The sequence below is a fragment of the Pholcus phalangioides genome, unplaced genomic scaffold (genome assembly GCF_987345545.1).
Source record: "Pholcus phalangioides strain wild (caught in Gottingen) unplaced genomic scaffold, Ppha-v1.0 ptg000009l_1, whole genome shotgun sequence".
NCBI classification, from domain to species: Eukaryota; Metazoa; Arthropoda; class Arachnida; order Araneae; family Pholcidae; genus Pholcus; species Pholcus phalangioides.
This window is the reverse complement of record NW_028301602.1, coordinates 1714423-1732248: the sequence shown is the minus strand read 5'-3', so window position 1 is coordinate 1732248 and position 17826 is coordinate 1714423. Positions and strand designations below refer to the sequence as shown.

Genomic DNA, 17826 nt, shown 5'->3' with positions numbered 1-17826 from the left:
AAAGTACATGCGATTTTTCAGGCAGAAACTGACGCGTGATGTGACGTCTCGTTGCCTTGGTGATGCGCTATGATGCCCCCGTGTTGCTGCTGAACAGTAATGAAAAATGTGAAAGGGATTGATCATCAATTCAATGCAACCTACACCGCTCATCGTCATGATGGTGATGATCATGGCGCCGATGATGAATGAGCCATCTCTCTTGATGCTCCCGTTCATCATAATCTACCGATGAGTTTCATCACAAGATAGGAGAGCTTAACTCCTATAAGCTGATAATTCCAGGTGCAGTTCATTGATAGATATTAACCGCGATTCATGCAGATATTAACCACGCTCGAATCAATATGGTGTATCATAGCCTGATGATTTCTTTCCTATTTTTACATCGTCACGTAAAAAAACGTTGACCTCAAACTAGGGCATTAAAACACACGAGGAAGTGTCACAGTTCAGTGATTGTTACTGGTCGTGGTCCTTTTTGCTTTGTTGTGAGTGATCAGGACCGTGAAATCATTGTCTCCTCGAAGGAATTTTCAATTTGTCTCTTTTGTTGTAATTTATTAATTTTAGTGAGATTCAAGTCTTTACAAAAAAGAATGTGCTCTTCATTTCATTTTGAGTGAGTTATAAAAAAAGTTTTATTCTTTTGTGATACTCTCGATGGTTGATCTGAAAAGGGGAGTTGCTATTCAAAGAGCTCACTCGCTCTTTTTAGTTAATGATTTATAATCTTTCTAAAATTAGTGCTTTCGTGTCTTGTTTTCATGGTTAAGGATAAGTTAAAATTTGTATTAACTAGTTGATTTATGTTTTTCTAAATGATTGATTATGAATGTATTGGTATTTTCCTCTAAAATTTTACAGTATAATTTAATTTAGTTGTAAATATTCTATAAGCTTAAAATCTTGCTGAACTTGGAATTTGGTAAGTCAAAGAACTGTTCTGGTTGAGTCCTGAAAAATTTACAAGAATAATTTTATAAGTTATTTCAGTCCTTAAACCAAATAAGAAATAGCCTATATTGACCAAATTACAGTAAAATTTCTTTTAACGGCCACCCTTCTTTTATGGCAAGGTAATAAAGATATATATAATTTCTCTGATACAATAAAAGTTAAAAGTATGCATTTCAAACCCTTGATTAATAGTCACCCCCCCCCCCCCTTACATGGACAATTTTTTTTTGTCCTATCGGGTTAAAAGATGAGCTTCTAGAATATCGGCTCTTTGGGATTACACAGGGTGCGAAATCTGAGTGGAAAGAGCAAAAAAGTACTTTGTCAACCAAAAAAACGTGGTTGGGGTGCCATAAAAATAGGTCCTCTTTTGTAGAGATTTTTTCCCAAGCTGCTCCTGCCGAGTCTTACTATGCACACTGTGAAAACATTCAAATCATGGCTTTTTTTAATGAATTTTTTGTTAACATATATATATATATATATATATATATATATATATATATATTGAATGTTTTCACAGTGTGCATAGTAAATGCACACAAATACAACACCACAACAGGCAAATTGCCCAACGAGGTGGCTGACTTAAGAACATCATGGATCCCCGAGCCATTTTTTGGAGGCCCTACCTACTACTACTACACCGCACATGCACCCCGCCCACACACACCCCCCTCCGCGGAACCCCCCAACGAATCGGTACATGCGGGAATGTGCATGTACGTGTAGTGAAACCTGACGTGAAGTTTTGTTGTTTCTCAGTAATGCTTGTTATGTGTAGTGCTGCCATCTGCCACTAGTTTTTCTAACTATGAGTGAAGTGTTATGATTGAATGATTTATCGTTGTAGGACTGTTGCTCTCTTATTATTCATTAATTTTACAAAAAAAGTTCAGAAGCTTTTTGAAAGAGACATAAAATCAAAAGTTATTCCACTACAGACATAAATTCATTGGTATCAAGTGCCATTGAGTTCTGATGATGATTTTTGCAAAAATTCAGCTCAAAACACACACACATGGCTGCATTACGTTAACACGTACATTCATATGGACAAAAATATTCATTTGTGGAGATTGAAAAACCATGAAAAAAAAATCTTTGTGAGTCAAAAACGTTGTCAATTTATCACTGTATTAAGTGTGTACACACTGGTGTATTCAAGAAGGGAAGGGGTTCGACCAAAAAAAAAACTGTTGGGATCAGCTTATGAACTGTAGGTTGTAGTCTAATAAGCCCTTGTATCAGTAAAATGGTGGAGGATGCAACAAATACGATCAAAACTGAAATTTTGGCTTTGAGCTCTTGAGCTAGTTTTGGTGTCGTTTTCACTTATAATATAATTTTGGGGATCAAAAGTGTGTATGTGTAAACTATACACTATATTTTATTGCAATTTCATTCATCCCGAAAAGAAAGATCGAAGTAAACAAAGCAAACATGTTTTTCAGTCTTTTAAGCAAAAGAAAGAATTAATTTTGGCTATCTTCTAGTCAAAATTTGTGTTATCCACACCTTGGAAGTCAGTTAATATTTATGTTGAAACGCCTTATAATACTTATTCTTGTATGTTTCATGCTCATTACTCAAATATATATTCACACAAGTTGGCGCATTTCCATCAAATAATATTTTTCTGTGTAATTTGAATTACCTACGAAAAAAGGCACCTAACCCATGGTACCACTGTATCTTTATTTTGAGTAATGTGATTTACGTTTAGTTTTTGGTACATTTGTAATTAGGATTCTTCTTTTATGAAATTGGTTGTTTAATATAATGGATAATAATGTAATCACTACTACTACTAAACCACACACGCACCTCATCCGTCTCCCTTCAGAATTTCTAACAAATTGGTAGGCCTACATGTTAGAATATGTGTGTGCATGTAGTGAACCTAATGTGAAGTTTGTTTCTGTGTAATGCTTGTTGTATGTAGTGCTGCCATCTGCCATCAATTTTTTTAACTATAAGTGAAGTGTAATGATTGAATAATTATATCGTTATAGGCCTGTTGCTTTCTATGTGGCGAGACTTTTTAAGGGGGAGATTGGCTCAAAGTTTGGAATCACAGAAAACTAACTTCAACTGATCACCACAGTGGCTATTGTAATCACTGATTGAAGCTTTAGTAATGGAGGATCATGATCCATCATAAGTATAACCCATTTGCATCACTGCTAATGGTATCTGCTGCCTACTTTATGAATCCCATGCAATCAACTCACTCTTGATCTTATCGACACACTTGATAATGAAATTAATTTTTTTATACCAGTACTATACAGACTTTGGTTGTTTTTGGAAAAGAAAAAGACAAAACCATGGAAGAGTATTTGAATCTCCAAGCATTTTTCTGTACTTCAAGTAACAATCGCAGATTTCCCGATATGTGGTGCAAAGTGACCATTGGTGTGAGCGGACTATTCCACTTATAGTGATGAGGGTTAGTCACCACTTTGGAAACTATACCATGCTTGGTCAATAAAGACAATAAAAATTTGCAGAACATATATCACACTCATAAATGCTAATTTATTAAATCATTTTTGTAATTAAAATTGTTTTTTGTATATCTTATGAAGCTAGAAATATAATACTTGACTATTTATAGAAATATTTTGTTTTTGCAGTCGAAGATGCAGAACTGATGCGTAGTATAGCTACCAATTTGAATCACCAATACTGTCAGAATGCGTGTACTAAGCCCTCTAACGTGTGGACCCACCCTGGCACATTCCAGTATACCTCAAATGCGGGGGTGGGGGAGGGAGCTTGTCATAATTAGATTTTTTTGAGTGAAAGTGTACTGAGAGAGAATATTGGTAGACAGGTACTGTTCCAGCAGGGTAGGGCCTTCTGAACCTTGGGAGATCCATAGTGCTGTTAAGACAGTCTTGTGTGGTATACCTAACTAACCAACTTTACACAGTTCTGTTTTATTGCCACAGAAATTATTTACTATAACTTGTGATGCTTTATAGCTTATTATTATAGAATCTATCTCTCATTATTGCTAGGCAACAGCTGAAAAATTAATGAAAGTGGTAATATTTATGTGTTCATATACATGCTTTGACTAATGTTGTTTCAATTCATTGCTTAGGCACTTCAAAGACATGGCGGAAGGCACATGTGAATCAGGCTTTCTATCTAATGAGAAATCAGATGGACGATCGAGTGATGCTGCAGAATGTATGTCATATTGCAATGTTGATACAGAAAACATTTCCACACTGAAGGAAAGATTAGTAACAGCTTGCCAAAACATTGAGTTTTTAAAGAAAGATCATGCGGTAACTCTAAATGGACTCCATAAAGAAATAGAAAAACTACATAATTATATCAGAAGTAAGAACATTTTTCCTTGTTATAGGCTCAGTTTATTGGTTTCTGTTTTCATTGATTTTTAAATTTTTCATTAGCAAAATGTGCAGTTAAGGTTGTAATCCATTGATAAGGAGCTTTGGGTAAAACTAATGTTTCAAATTAATTACTGCATTTTCTATCTATATATATTTTTTCTCTCTCTCTCTCTCACTCAAATCCTTAAAAAAAGGTTCTTTTAACATTGACAAGAGCTCAGCTTAGATATTTTGTAAAGTTGATTTCTCAGAATACTTTACCCTGTACCCCTTAGTTTGCATCAGCTGAAAATTGGAAGAAAGCCTACTTCATTAAAAAAGATGAAGCATTTTGAAGGGGGTTTGGTGACTTCTGTTGTACCACTTGAAGGGGATAGTTTGTTTTGGAATCCAGTGCTATAATTATATCCAGTGCTGAATGAAAAGTCCTTTCTTTAAAAATGTTAACTATTAAAGGGTTCTCAATCCCAAAGCATAATGTTCTGCAACAAACCCTCCAGCTGATTAGAAATGTTCTGCTGTAAAAAACTTAAAGGCGTGTATACACTAGCGCGCAGATCTTGCACCGCACGACCCCTTGCAGCGGTTCTAATCCGCTCATGGGTACACAAACTTCCTTTGTGTTCCTTTCTTTCCTTTGTGTTCGTTGAAAAAACCGATTCCAGGTGGGTCCGGTGAAAATAGCTCAAGAATCGTTTGCAACACCGTACAAATTACAGAACAACCAATTGCGAATGCTTTCATTGCATGATCTGCGCGCTAGTGTACACGCACCTTTACATAAGTGTTTTTTTTCTTAAAACTCTTCCTAAGATTGTTCTGCTATGTACATTGCAATCTTCTGCATATTCTGCTTTGTGGGGATTCCAAGTGACACCCAAAGGGAAATTAAAAATATTCAAGAAAAGGTGGGAATATGTGAAATATCTGGCAAAAGTCAGGTAAATATGCAAACATTTTAAAGTCAAGAAAGAAAGAAATCTGAAAATTTAGGTGTTCGGTGTCAAAGTTAGTGTTTGAGAGAGATATGTGTCCTTTTAAATAGGAAAAATTTGGAATTTTGTTTGGTCAGAGAAATGTTCAGATTTTGCTGGACACCTTGTATTATACCATATCTATTCAAAACCAGAAATATCAAAAACCTTCAGTATCCTAAAAAATTTTCTCATTTTCTTCCAGATTTTCAGTTTCAACAGAATGTTTTAGGAATCATAGTTCCAGATAACGGTGAGAATATTGTTAATTTTCAGTTGAGTTAATAAACTTGATAAATTCCACTGAAATTATTCTCCAATAGTTTGCAAAGTAACTTGATTTATACAACAAAACTGATTAAGTTATTTTAATTTAAAGAAATAAAACTGATTAGGAGTTCAGTACACATAATGCACACCAGGTGGTAAACAAATCTTAATGCTCCAAAAAGAAAATTTTTATAAAAATTAAGGTTTAAATTTTTTAGCTAATGAAACAGGAATCATCAGATTGACAGGGAGAAAAAAGCATAGGAAAAATTCTTTGTTGTCATTATCGCTCTGTAAAATCCCTCTGCTTCTGCACAGACTAACATAAATAGCAGTTAGTCAATGAGTATGGTCAGCGGGCAACTTTATTCCCTCTGGAATATAGAGGGTTTTTGGATAATTTTTTCCAGCAATATCAAATAGCATGTCCACAATTCTCACAGTACACGCCATATTGATTCCTGCCATTTTTCTGCAATTTCTTGGATTTGGAGAAAAAAAGAAAATACTTTTTTGTTTAAATTTGATATGAACACAATTATATATAAATAAAATATTCTGGTTGTTCTTCCATAGTTGACAAAGGGCTGCGGAATTAAACTTTTCCTTCTCTTTTGATTGTTAATTCAGCATTAGGCCCCTTTCACACGGAGCGGATGCGGGTCCGCATACCCTTTCAAATGAGCGCTGAAGATGCGGACGAATCGCCCGCATCTTTCGTTCGAAATTCGTGCATAAAAACTGTTTTTTCGCAATTTTTGTAATTATTTTTCTCCTTCACCCCTGATTCAGTGCCCATAGGCAGCCTAGAGGCATTCTTTGGTGGTTTTTATCATTGAGCCTAAAGATGCCTCCATTCCGATCCTCACAAGTAGTCGATGGGAGAAAATATCTTAAAATATTTTCAAAAAATTTTGAAAAAAAATCTGTCTTTTCGGAAAAATATGAAAGATGAATAAAAAAATGTTCGAAAAATCCAATCCAAAAACATCCAAAACATTCAATGTTCCAAAAAAAAAAAAAAATTCAGCAAATATCAAAGAATTTGCAAGTATGAAAAAAAGGCGGGGGGTTGGGACTTTCAAAATGTCTGTGCTTAGAAATATTCACATCACAATTCTGTCTTAGGCCGGGATTACACTATAAAAGTTTTGTAAAAGCTCTTTGATAAAACGTGAAAAATTCAACCATTAAGATCACCGGTTGCATTTGCTTGAATGCAACTGATGCGCCTATTGGTTGAATTTTTTAACTTTTATAAAAGATCTTTTACAAAACTTTATAGTATAATCCCGGCCTCAAGTACGGATTACACTATAAAAATTTTATAATAATTCTTTTAAAAAACCAACTAATAAATTTATGGGTTGCACTTGCAATTTATTAGTTGCTTTTTTCAAGTTTTATAAAATAACTTTCATAAACCTTTTAGAGTGAAATCCCATCCTTAGATTAGTCACTTCTGAAATATAAAATTTCATTTTTTTAAGTTTATAGACTAAATATTGAGTAAAATATACTTGTAGGTATCGAGGGAACCACCAAAAATATTCAAGTGCAAGGGTCTTCAAACGTCTTAATCCGGCCCTGAGTGAACACCGTACGTGGATAACGTTGTTTAATAAAAGTATTTTTTTTTAAAGTTTAAAAAAATTAACAGATTAAAAATTTAAAAACATAACAAATATTTAAAATAATATTTCAGATATTTATATTTTTAAAGTTTTAAAAAGAAAAAAATTAAAATTTTTAAATTAAATTTAAAAGTTATTAAAGTATTTAGTCAATTAAATATTCGTAATGAACAGAACGGCTTATAGTTTTTGTCCTGTCAGTGGCCGTTGTTGGCAGGTTTTATTATATAAAATTGTGAAATATGGACAAAAGGCAGTTAAAGTTGCTACATCTCAATCTCAGAAGGAAACAAAGGGATAGACGTATGTGGGTACATCGTATTTGATGAACAGGGACCCTCATATGGTGTTTTTAAGGGTATTTATGGCAAAATAATTTAAAAAATTCCGGGAAAAATCACCTTCAAAAAGTAGCCAAAGATGCGGACGAATTCGCTCCGCATCCGCATCGTCTGAATAGCTCCGAATAAACCTATTGTCAAAACTTCTATGTGCGGATGTGGAGCCCGCACTTAGGTTTTGACACATGCGGACGACGTCCGGACCCGCATGAACATTTCCTAGGTGCGGAGATTTTTCGGCTCGTCTGAAAGGCGCAATATATTCCAATTGTTAAAACTTGAAATATATGAGTGAGAGATCACTGTATTCTGTCTATATTGGTTGTTATTTCTTGTTTTAGTCACAAGTCGGTGTGTGACTACCCCCCCCCCCCATTTTTTTTTGCTGGTCCACAAAATTTTTTACTTATTTCATCAGTCCAAAGGTGTAAAAAGATTGAAGATCACTGCACCAAAGTACTTATCAGTTATAGGGCTTACAAATTTTATGTGACTTTTACACTATTCTTACAAGGCAAAGACAACCTGATACAATATGCAGAGATTAAAATTTGATGATTCGTTAATGATGATAAAGTTTGAGATTTTCTGCAAAAAAAAAAAGTTAAGATGATGCAATATCTTCGAAATAGAGGTGATCCTGCTAGAGTGGCTGTTTTTGTGACAGTAGTCATGAAATGGTGTCGCAATTAGGTGAAAAGCCATGATGTGTGTAGACTTTTTTTCAAAGACTTACATACACAGATTGGTCTCTGTATTAGTTTACTCAGCACTGAGTTAAGTTTTTTCATCAAATATGATCTGATTAAAATAAATAGTCAGAGTTTTACAGAAGGAAGGGAATGTCAACACAGAGTGCATTATGTTTACCCTAACTTGGTTTTCCTGTTCCAGATGTGATAACTTGTTTTTTTCAGTGATAAAATAAAAAATTGTTGAAAATTGGCAGAGTGACGAGTTAGGAAATTGCCAAAATTTGTGGTTCCCGACAACTGATATAAGCACTTCTGGTGGTTCTTTTCCTTCCATAATTGTGGTATGTTTTTCTTGCATTGAAGTAGCTTTTCAAAGAAAAAAAAACCATATTTGTATTAAAATTTCTCTCTGTAAATTTCCACGAACTCTGCCAAATATAACAAATATTTGAATGTTTCTCACTGTGTGGCTTTTTGGAAAAGATTAATTTTCAACAGACGTTGCATAATACTACTATGTTCAAAAAGTTCTGGAACTTATTTTATTATGGAAGAATGAGTACATATTGAACCCGTTTAGTTGGTATTTCCTTCAAAGTAACTGCCCAGTGCAATTATGTATTTTTGCCATTGTTTATATAAAGATGTAAATATGAATTGCAAGCCCTTTTTGTCACATCCTCCAGTGCCTTCAACGCTGCACTGTGAGTCAGCTGATTGTCATGATGGAGCACCAACAACTTGACCCTCTGAAGATCTGTTCGCTTGCATCTCATCAAATCATGCAGATGTTTATGGACTCATGGGTTCTCCTGGTGTCAGATTACCAGTCAAAACATCACATTCTGATACTTTCATAACAAACTTATTCCCCCGATCTTGCCCCATACATGCATATTTTTCCTTTTCCCTCAGTTAAAGAATTTGCTTAAGGGGCAATGATTCTCAGGTTTTCAAAGAAGTGCAATGAGCAGCGACGAAGACACTGAAGGGTGTGACAAAAAAAACTTGATCCACGTTTACATCTTTGTATGAAAAATGTCAAAAATGTGTAATTGCATAGGGTAGTAACTTCGATAGAAACACCAAATAAATAAGTTCTATCTGTACTCATATATTTTCATAATGAAATAAGTCTCGGAACTTTTTGAACGTAGTAGTATAATAGTATTTTGCCAACATACTTGAAACTGAACTATATATGTTTAAACCAATTTTCTTCCACCCTTACATATACCAATGTATGGTTCTTTTCTCATCTTGTAGAATTTTTCAACTGTGATATTGCCACTTTAGAACAAAAAGTTGACACTTTGATTGCTGATAATTTAGACATGAAAAGACGACTCCAGGAAAGTAACAAAGCACTAGAAAGATTAGATCAGAAACAAAGTATGGAGAGATGGCAGACCCAGCAAGAACTTCTAGAAAAAGAAAAGACAATCATTCGACTAGAAAAAGAATTAGAAGCCAAATGCAGCGCCATTTCAGATCTTAAATCACAGATTGCCAGAAAGAAGAAAAATAGTTTTCTACGTCGTTTTTCTTTCAATTCGGAATCAACTTCAAATGTCAGATCTTTTTTTGGTAATAAGTGTATCAATTTAGAGGACGTGCCAGGTGAAAATTTGAAAGCGGTCTCCTTGCCAGCAAAGTCATCTCCATCTCATAGCTTGAACTGTGATTACTCTTCCTTTTCATCTCTGTCCGACAGAAGTAATTCAGATGAAGAGTTTTTGAGAACTCCTTTCCTGCGTAAGCAGTACACGTTTCCATCCCCTAAGCGGGGTTTGAGACATACCCTACAACATCGTTCTCTTACCGATGAGCATTCTTTCAAATTGCCTCCAATCCTAGGGGTTACACAACCTCAAAGACAACTAGTTAGGCAGCAAATAAGAATGGATAAATTAACTATGAAAACTTCTCTAGATTCTGTAGCTATTGATCATGTTTCTCTTCCTGAGCTAGCGGACAAAATCTGAGAGAATCTTCCATCTGAAGAGGGTGTTGTCAAAGATTGCAGATGCTTTAATTCATTTAAAAAGGCAGGAAAATCTTCTAAAGCAGTATAAACACACAAGCAATCAGTCAAGGCTTTAAATATTTTGAAGAAAAGTGAAGATCTGTGTTTGTGTCACTTTTCGTCTGCTTAGCTTTATCAGTAGGATATACGAGAATGATACTGGCATCAAAATGTATCGAAATCTGTGATGACAATATATATTTGCTCTATAAGCAATATTGAATTTATCTATTAAAAGTATTAGTATATATAGTTTATTTATGTCAGTTAATATAAATATATGATTTCTTCTGGTCTTATTTTAAACCCCATGAAGTATCGAAGAGTGCTTATGCAACGAAAAGGGAGAAAAGAAATGGGAGTTTGCATTTTTAGAATTCATTCTCCTCATTACTTTGTTTCTCATATTTTATTGCTGCAAACATCTTCCCTTTCAAGGAATTTACATACCTTAATCTCAAACACCACCTATGCTTGTCATCAGAAGAGTACCTGACATGTTGCTCAGACTTAAATCAGTATAAAGCAAATATTTGAATTGCAACTTATAGTGGGATATTTCATTGTAAAGTGCATCAATACCACAAGAGTATAAAATCTGGCAAAAAATATCAAGCATTTTTTGATGTACAACAGATTGAAGCAACAGTTATCTGTCCATGATTATATCCACTCTAATTGTTGCAAAAAAGCAATAACCAAAGGACACTCAAATATATATGGAAAACTGGCTATATGTGGAGATGCTGATTTTTTTAGAAAGAAAATTCCTCTCTGCTTTCACTGGGACTCAAATGCCATCCTCTTGTATTATGCCAGACGAGTACTCTACCACTAAGCTATGAAGGCAGGTAGAATATTTCTTCCTTGGAGCATATGTAGCCTATATGCTAAATGACAGTGTGATGGACAGTGACAACAATCAGCTAATTGCTCGTAAATGGCATCAGTCAGGGATCACCAGATGGTGACATATATACACCATCTATCATATATGCTTTATTCATTATATGTCACTGTCTGGTGTGGTGGCCCGATTTCATTTCCAAACAATTAGCTGATTGTTTTCACTGGCCATTGCATGGTGCTGTTCAGCATTTATATGCTTCAAGGAAGAAATATTCTGAATTCGTAGCTTAGTGGCAGAACACTCATTCTGTATAAGAGAGACCAGGGTTTGAGTCCCCGTGGAGGCAGAGATTAAATTCTCTTTCCAAAAAATCAGCACCTCTAAATATGGGGGGGGGGGGGGTAATTCAAGTATTGTCAGCATCGAGGGAGGAGTTTCGGATTTGCTGACTTTTGAGGGGGAGTTTGAAAGTTGCTTACGTCATCAACTACCCTTTTTGAAGATATGAAATATTCTAAGCTGCTGACGAAATTTTGCTAGCAAGTGGGGGTCAGTGTTTTTCTGACTTTTGTTGACAAAGGGGGAAGGGGTGGTCAAATATGGCTATAAATCTGCTGATATAATACTTGAATTGCCCCTAGCCAGTTTTCCATATATATATATTGTATTAGCGAGTGGAGACTACCTCTTTCTCTGCGGCATGATAGCCCAGGTCGATAACATACTCGCCTAAAGTACCAAAGGATGTTCAGAGGGGTTGCGAGTTTGATACCCAGTTCATCCTTGTCAGAAGACTTTCCTGACACAGGGGTACAATAAAAACGGCAACTTGACCACAGCAAAAAATTGCTACCATAGGGAGTCCCCCATCAAGGGGTTAGACCACCAACCTCTTGATAAGTATAAAAAACAAGCCTACTGTTCGGAATTTCTCTACATTGATGGCAATTATGAAAAATTCTGATGTATTCTTTTCTCTTGCATTATTACAAAAAGCAATAGATAAAGAATAAATTAGGTTATCACACTTGAAAGTAGTTAGCTTTCAAAAAAGTTACCCTTGCTTGAATTTTATTTTTTCAAATACCATGATCCTCACATACTCCCAAGGGATCAGCATGATCCGTCCAGGGAATTTGTTAACGTTAACAAATTCCAGAACCGGAATTCAAACCCAGACCTGCACAGTCAGAGGCTAGCTTCCTAACCACTTAACTACCAAGTGGCAGTATTGGTACTTCTTTATTGCTTCTTTCAATCTTGTTATATTTCACCTTGTTTTAAAGTTAACCGCTATTGGAAGTGTGAATGAATAATCAAAAGCATGTTTTGTAATAGAGAAATTAGAGTTAAACCTATATGTTAGAAAAAAAAAATGTTCTACCTGGATAATTTTTTTTCTTGTCTTTGTTGATCACTCCATTTGCATTTTCCATGACTTCTAACTATATATTGTGGTATCTCAGTTAACGAATGTCTTAGCTTACAAATTTTTTGGTTAACAAATATTTTTTCAACCTTTGTCTGCTCTGCTAGTGAACATTTCAGTTGATATGAATGCATGTGCTAACATTAAAAAAAAAAAAAAAAACCAGTGTCGTGAGCTTTATTTCTGTGCCAATAAAAATTAATCCAATAAGTAACTGCCACTAGAGCCTGATTAATTTAATTCCACCATACACCTCCCTTTCAGAAAGATTTTGAGCCATTTCATGTAAAATGAATGATCAAGCTAAGAGAAAATGCATTAAACAAAGCCTTAGACTTGAATAGTTTCAGTATCAGGGTTTAAGCTATGGTCGCATTTTCGCAAAATGTGAAAGAAAATTGTAGAATGCGAAAGAAGTAGTAGCCACTTTTGCAAAAATGCATACGGGAGGTACGAAATGAGTAGACATCCAACCATCAATCATTACATTAGCATTGTAGCATTTTGCTAAAGCTTTTCCCCCCATTTTCGCTTTTTTACGAAAGGAATTTTTTATCCAGCTTAAACCCTGTTCAGTATATTTATAGGGTAAGACAAAAAAACTTAACTGAACAGTCAGGACATTCTAGGAACTTACCTTTTTTTTGTGTGTGAGAAAAATATGCTGACTATATCACATAGCACACCACCTCTCAGACTTTTTTCTCACTATGACTCACAAGCTGCATAGCATACTTAGTGCAAAATATAGAGATGTTCAGTTTTTCATTTTCCTTTAAATTATCCTTCATCCAATTGCGAAACTGTTCAGCAAAGCTTTTACTCAATTTTATCTTTTTTTCATAGTGCTTCTTGGTGTTTTATGCAAGTTAAATTAGACTTTTGGGCAGCTCCTATAGGAAGAATTCAACAATTTTTTATAGGAACTTGCCTATGGAAAATTGTCTTTTGGCTATTGAAAGCGATTCCAGAACAAATCATCTTAGGTAGCCAAGGTATCACTGTACTCACTTGTGTGATTAAAATTATCCCTTCCTTAGCGATATGGGACAACAAAAATTCATAAAATATTCTGCTCATGGATGCAAATAGGTTAACCAGTCCTAATTATATATATTTTTTGTACGTGTATGTATCTTATGAAGTTGGGAATATTCAAATGGATTAATCAATGGAACATTATAAACATTTTTCTTGATTTAAATATTGTTTTTTTTATACATTGTATAGCACAACTATCATTATCTTTTGCTTTAAATCACCATGGATGGAAAAAAAAATGCGTTCATAGAAATTTTGTAGTTTTGTCAGTCTGATATGTGATTTATTTATACAGAAATAAAAAAAACAATACTTTGTAAAATGAAAGCCACACACTTTTCTTTTTATTAACTGAAAACAAGGAAGACGAAGACTTGTCCACGATTAAGCTTTATACATGTACTAGAGCAATAAATAGAAATGACGTGCTCCTTTTGCACAACCACGAACTCCAGGATGAGAACATTCACTGCTATCAATATATATATATATTTTTATATATATGTTTTTTGTTTTTTTTAATGTATGTATATATATCACAACATAGCACAAGACTCAATTGACTAAACAGAATTTTTTACCAAAAATATATTCCACCGTTGTTCATGGATCATTTCGACCCCTGATACAATAAATGTACAATTTGGATAATGTACGAATATGGTGACTTGGTGTAAAACTATACAATAGTACCATCCAATATAGCATCTACCCCCATATATTTTCCACTCATCCTTTGAGGAACTAATAATAAATAAAATATGGTAAAAAAAAGATACTTTCAAAGTAAAGTAAAATTGTATCCCCGAGGAAATTTAAAAAATCTTTTATCGTAACCCCCCCCCCCCACTAAAAAAATTAATATACTTCTAGATTTGTTTGTTAAATTCTCGCACCAGTATAAACCATGGAAATCAAATAGAAGTTAGAGAAATTATAACTGTAAATTTACTAAATTGGGGTTTGGGGTGAGAGTTATTGTACGAGTAAGTAAAATTATGATCACAATTAAGATTATTTACACGCCAGATGTTTTAGGATTTCAAGTTTTGCTCCCCCCCCCCCCATGAAAATTATCATTTCTCAACCGCGACACTGAACAACACAATCCAGTCACAAAAAAAATTAATGATTAAAAGAAAAACAATTAGTACCAAAACTCGGCTACTGAAAACTAAAAATTTTACAGAAAAAAAAGTTTAAAAAGGAATTTATCAAGATGATAAAATTCAGATGAGTTTCATAATTAGAAACAAATTTGTCAAACAGCCAACAAAGCCAAATAAAAAAAACGCTTAAAAAAAAAAGTTATCTAGACAATAACCACATGCATCTGATAAAAATTTAAAATATTCTTTCTCTTAATATTTAATTTCTCCCGATTGGTTCCTTTTGTTTTTCTTGCGGCATTTATTCTCTTTCTTAAATGAATGGAAACATCGCAAGATTTGCTAAAACATCTAGCAAAGAATGCATCACACTATAAATATAATTTTTTTTTGTAGTTGTTGACACAGATAACGTGCAAATTGGCAGGCTTTTTTCTTCTTCCCCCCCCCCCCTCATTCAAACGAAGCTTGACTTTAATGAAACGTGATGTAGTTTTCTGAATCTATGGGAATATATAAGATAAATACACTGCAGTGCCATTCTGTAGTTTATGAGTAATGTAAAAATGTCCATCACATATATCGGATAAATCCAGTTTGTGCCCCAAAGTTCAAAATGAGACGACAGTTCGTTGAACATGGCGATTCTCCTCTTAATCCCAGCCATTTTCTTTTATCATATGAGCCAGCTCAATGATGAATTTTCCTTCTTTGTATTTTTGGCTGGATTCAAAGGCATGTTCCTATGAAGAAAAAAACAAGAAATATAACACTGTATTTCAATTGTGAATCAGACTAATCTAATCATTTTTATATATTTTGTATATTATAGATAACAGTGGAATTTCAGTTTACGAGTGATTTCCAAGACCAGTAAATTTTTAATTGCTTTCCCTATTTTAACATTTTAACAGATTTTGATAAATAAGATATTTCTCACAATACGAGTACCAAAAGTTCCTAGATGAGAATTTGCCTGTATGAAGCTTTGCGAATTCACCGTGTCTGTCGAACGTCACATGATGACAATTAAAAAGTCGCCTCAGTTTGTTTTTTTTCACTGCAAACAAGGCCATCTCAAAGAACCAGGCTGAAGTCTTTCTTCAAGGCTACTTTTTATTATTTTTGTTTTAACGAAAAATCAAATTGAAAATTAACAGACCTGATTAATTGGTTCAATCCAAACTAATAAATATCATTAAATCCAAACTTTTGTAACTATTTCATGATTATATTTGTACATTTTTCAAAACAAAATCATACCAGTTCTCAGAGATTCTGTATTGTGAATTTAGAACAGTGTGTGTGTGTGGTTCCCAACCTTTTTTTCCTTCTCGCACTCCCACAGCAATGCGACTTACCTTCCTACACCCCCTTGGATATGTTTCTTATAAAATGTTAGAAAATTGTTTTCTTTTCTGTAATTGATTTCATACTAATTATCCAATAATTAATTCCTACGAGTTCTTTTACTTATTGTTTTTGGCTATGGCTGATATTTAATTTTCGCTTTTTTCAAAATTAATTCAAAATGAAACTAAAAAGAACTTACTATTTTTTTAAATTTTTTGTAATGTGGAAAAAAACTCATTGAATTTGATTTCAGTCGCAACAACTATAAATTCTTGTTTCTTTGACACCTGACTGAATTTTTTGACACTTTTCCTGAGTCGCGTGTTTTCACGACAGTATCAAATATAAGTACAACATACTAATAACACAAGGTACCAATGTAACCAAACCACAAAATAGTTTAAGTAATGATATTTTTCTCAATCAAAATGGATAACAAATACGATCACTAACCAAAAAAGAAACTTTTACAATGCAAAATTTATATGATGCATATCAAATCAAATTTATTCATTTCCAACATACAGAGATTTAGATTAGTTTAAAAGAAACATATTTATCATCCAGCGGCTGTGATGCCTGCACGGATGACTGAAAAATTACATGATAATTAATGAATAAAATATATAAAGCATACGGCATGAACAGAAACATTAAAGAAAAGGCACATATACAACAAGAGACAAAATTATCAGTCAAATAAAAAAAATACGTAACGATAAAAAATCATGAACGAAAAAACATACACAACACAAAAAAGACAAAGTTCTTAATGCATGGCGAGAAATGTAAAAACTTCACAAACTGCCTTTCGATGATAATTTTCAGAATTTTCGAGAGGAAGCTCGTCAAACTCACTGGACGATAATTGGACACAGCTTCTCTACTACCCTTCTTAAATATCGGAACAACATTAGCAAGTTTCCAATCCCTTGGGACATGCTGTTCATAAAACAATCTACATACTGTTCATAAAACATAAGTGTTTCCTTTCATGGATGCTATCAGTGGTTGATAGGGATACGTAAATTTCGCAAAAAAAATTTTAAATCAGAAATTTCGCATTTATTTGCAAAAAAAAAAAAAAAATTCAGATCAAAAATTTTGCATTTATTCACAATAACGAATTCCAAATGAAAAATTTCACTTTTGTTCACACACACAAAAAACAACACGCATAAATGAAACGGTTTAGATCAAAATAGATGTTTTGCATATCTATTTTTTTCTATTAATTTAACCTTATTTTTCCAATGCTTTTTATAGCATCATTTTCCGAAATTCAAAAACATTGCATATACAATCGGGTACACTTATAACCGGTGGATAAAAAATACGGTTGTGAAATCGTTAAAATTAGGCCCATTCATGTCTATACATTTTTATCTCTGTTATACCCTGCTTAAAACACGCTGTGGATATAACAAACCAAAAAAAAAAAAAGATCCAAACATAATACTGCAAAAAAAAAAAAACCCCCCCCAGGAAAATATGGTTAAAAAGAGCCTCTTACCGACAACATTCCTTGTATAGGGGTGATATCTTAGACCTACATTTTTTCAATTAACGTGAAAATACATGAATGGAATAGTTACACTTCCTAATCAACATATAGCACTGAATGTTATAATTCACAAACTTTAACGTCACCTGTTGATAATAAATGTAACTATTTTGGCAATAAAATTTTTGACATTTAATAAAAAATCCTGTCTTCCTGTGCAGAATTGTATCGTCTAGGAATCCTATGCTTTTCGAATTATGGAATTTTTA

General features: G+C 33.7%; 2 protein-coding genes across 4 annotated transcripts in view; one reads left to right on the top strand and one right to left on the bottom strand.

Moving 5' to 3' along the window:
- The first annotated feature begins 23 nt into the window (after positions 1–23).
- On the top strand, positions 24–10519 carry LOC149081611 (uncharacterized). Of its 3 annotated transcripts, none has more exons than XM_089237018.1 (4): positions 24–285; positions 4073–4317; positions 5511–5558; positions 9512–10519. In XM_089237018.1, the coding sequence occupies exons 2-4, from the start codon at positions 4086–4088 to the stop codon at positions 10228–10230; spliced, it is 999 nt and encodes a 332-aa protein (XP_089093144.1). In that variant the 5' UTR covers positions 24–285; positions 4073–4085; the 3' UTR covers positions 10231–10519. The 3 variants fall into 3 exon arrangements, with proteins under 3 accessions (XP_089093144.1, XP_089093143.1, XP_089093145.1); XM_089237017.1 differs by having other exon boundaries at positions 24–622; XM_089237019.1 differs by lacking the exon at positions 24–285 and adding an exon at positions 3328–3412 and having other exon boundaries at positions 9512–10315.
- A 3384-nt stretch (positions 10520–13903) lies between these two features.
- Positions 13904–17826, bottom strand: part of Ypel (Yippee-like) — a 45043-nt gene continuing 41120 nt past the window's right edge. The window contains exon 5 of the mRNA XM_089237020.1: positions 13904–15443. Within this exon, the coding sequence (XP_089093146.1) occupies positions 15354–15443 (90 nt within the window). The 3' untranslated portion in view covers positions 13904–15353. The remainder of the gene's footprint in view (positions 15444–17826) is intronic.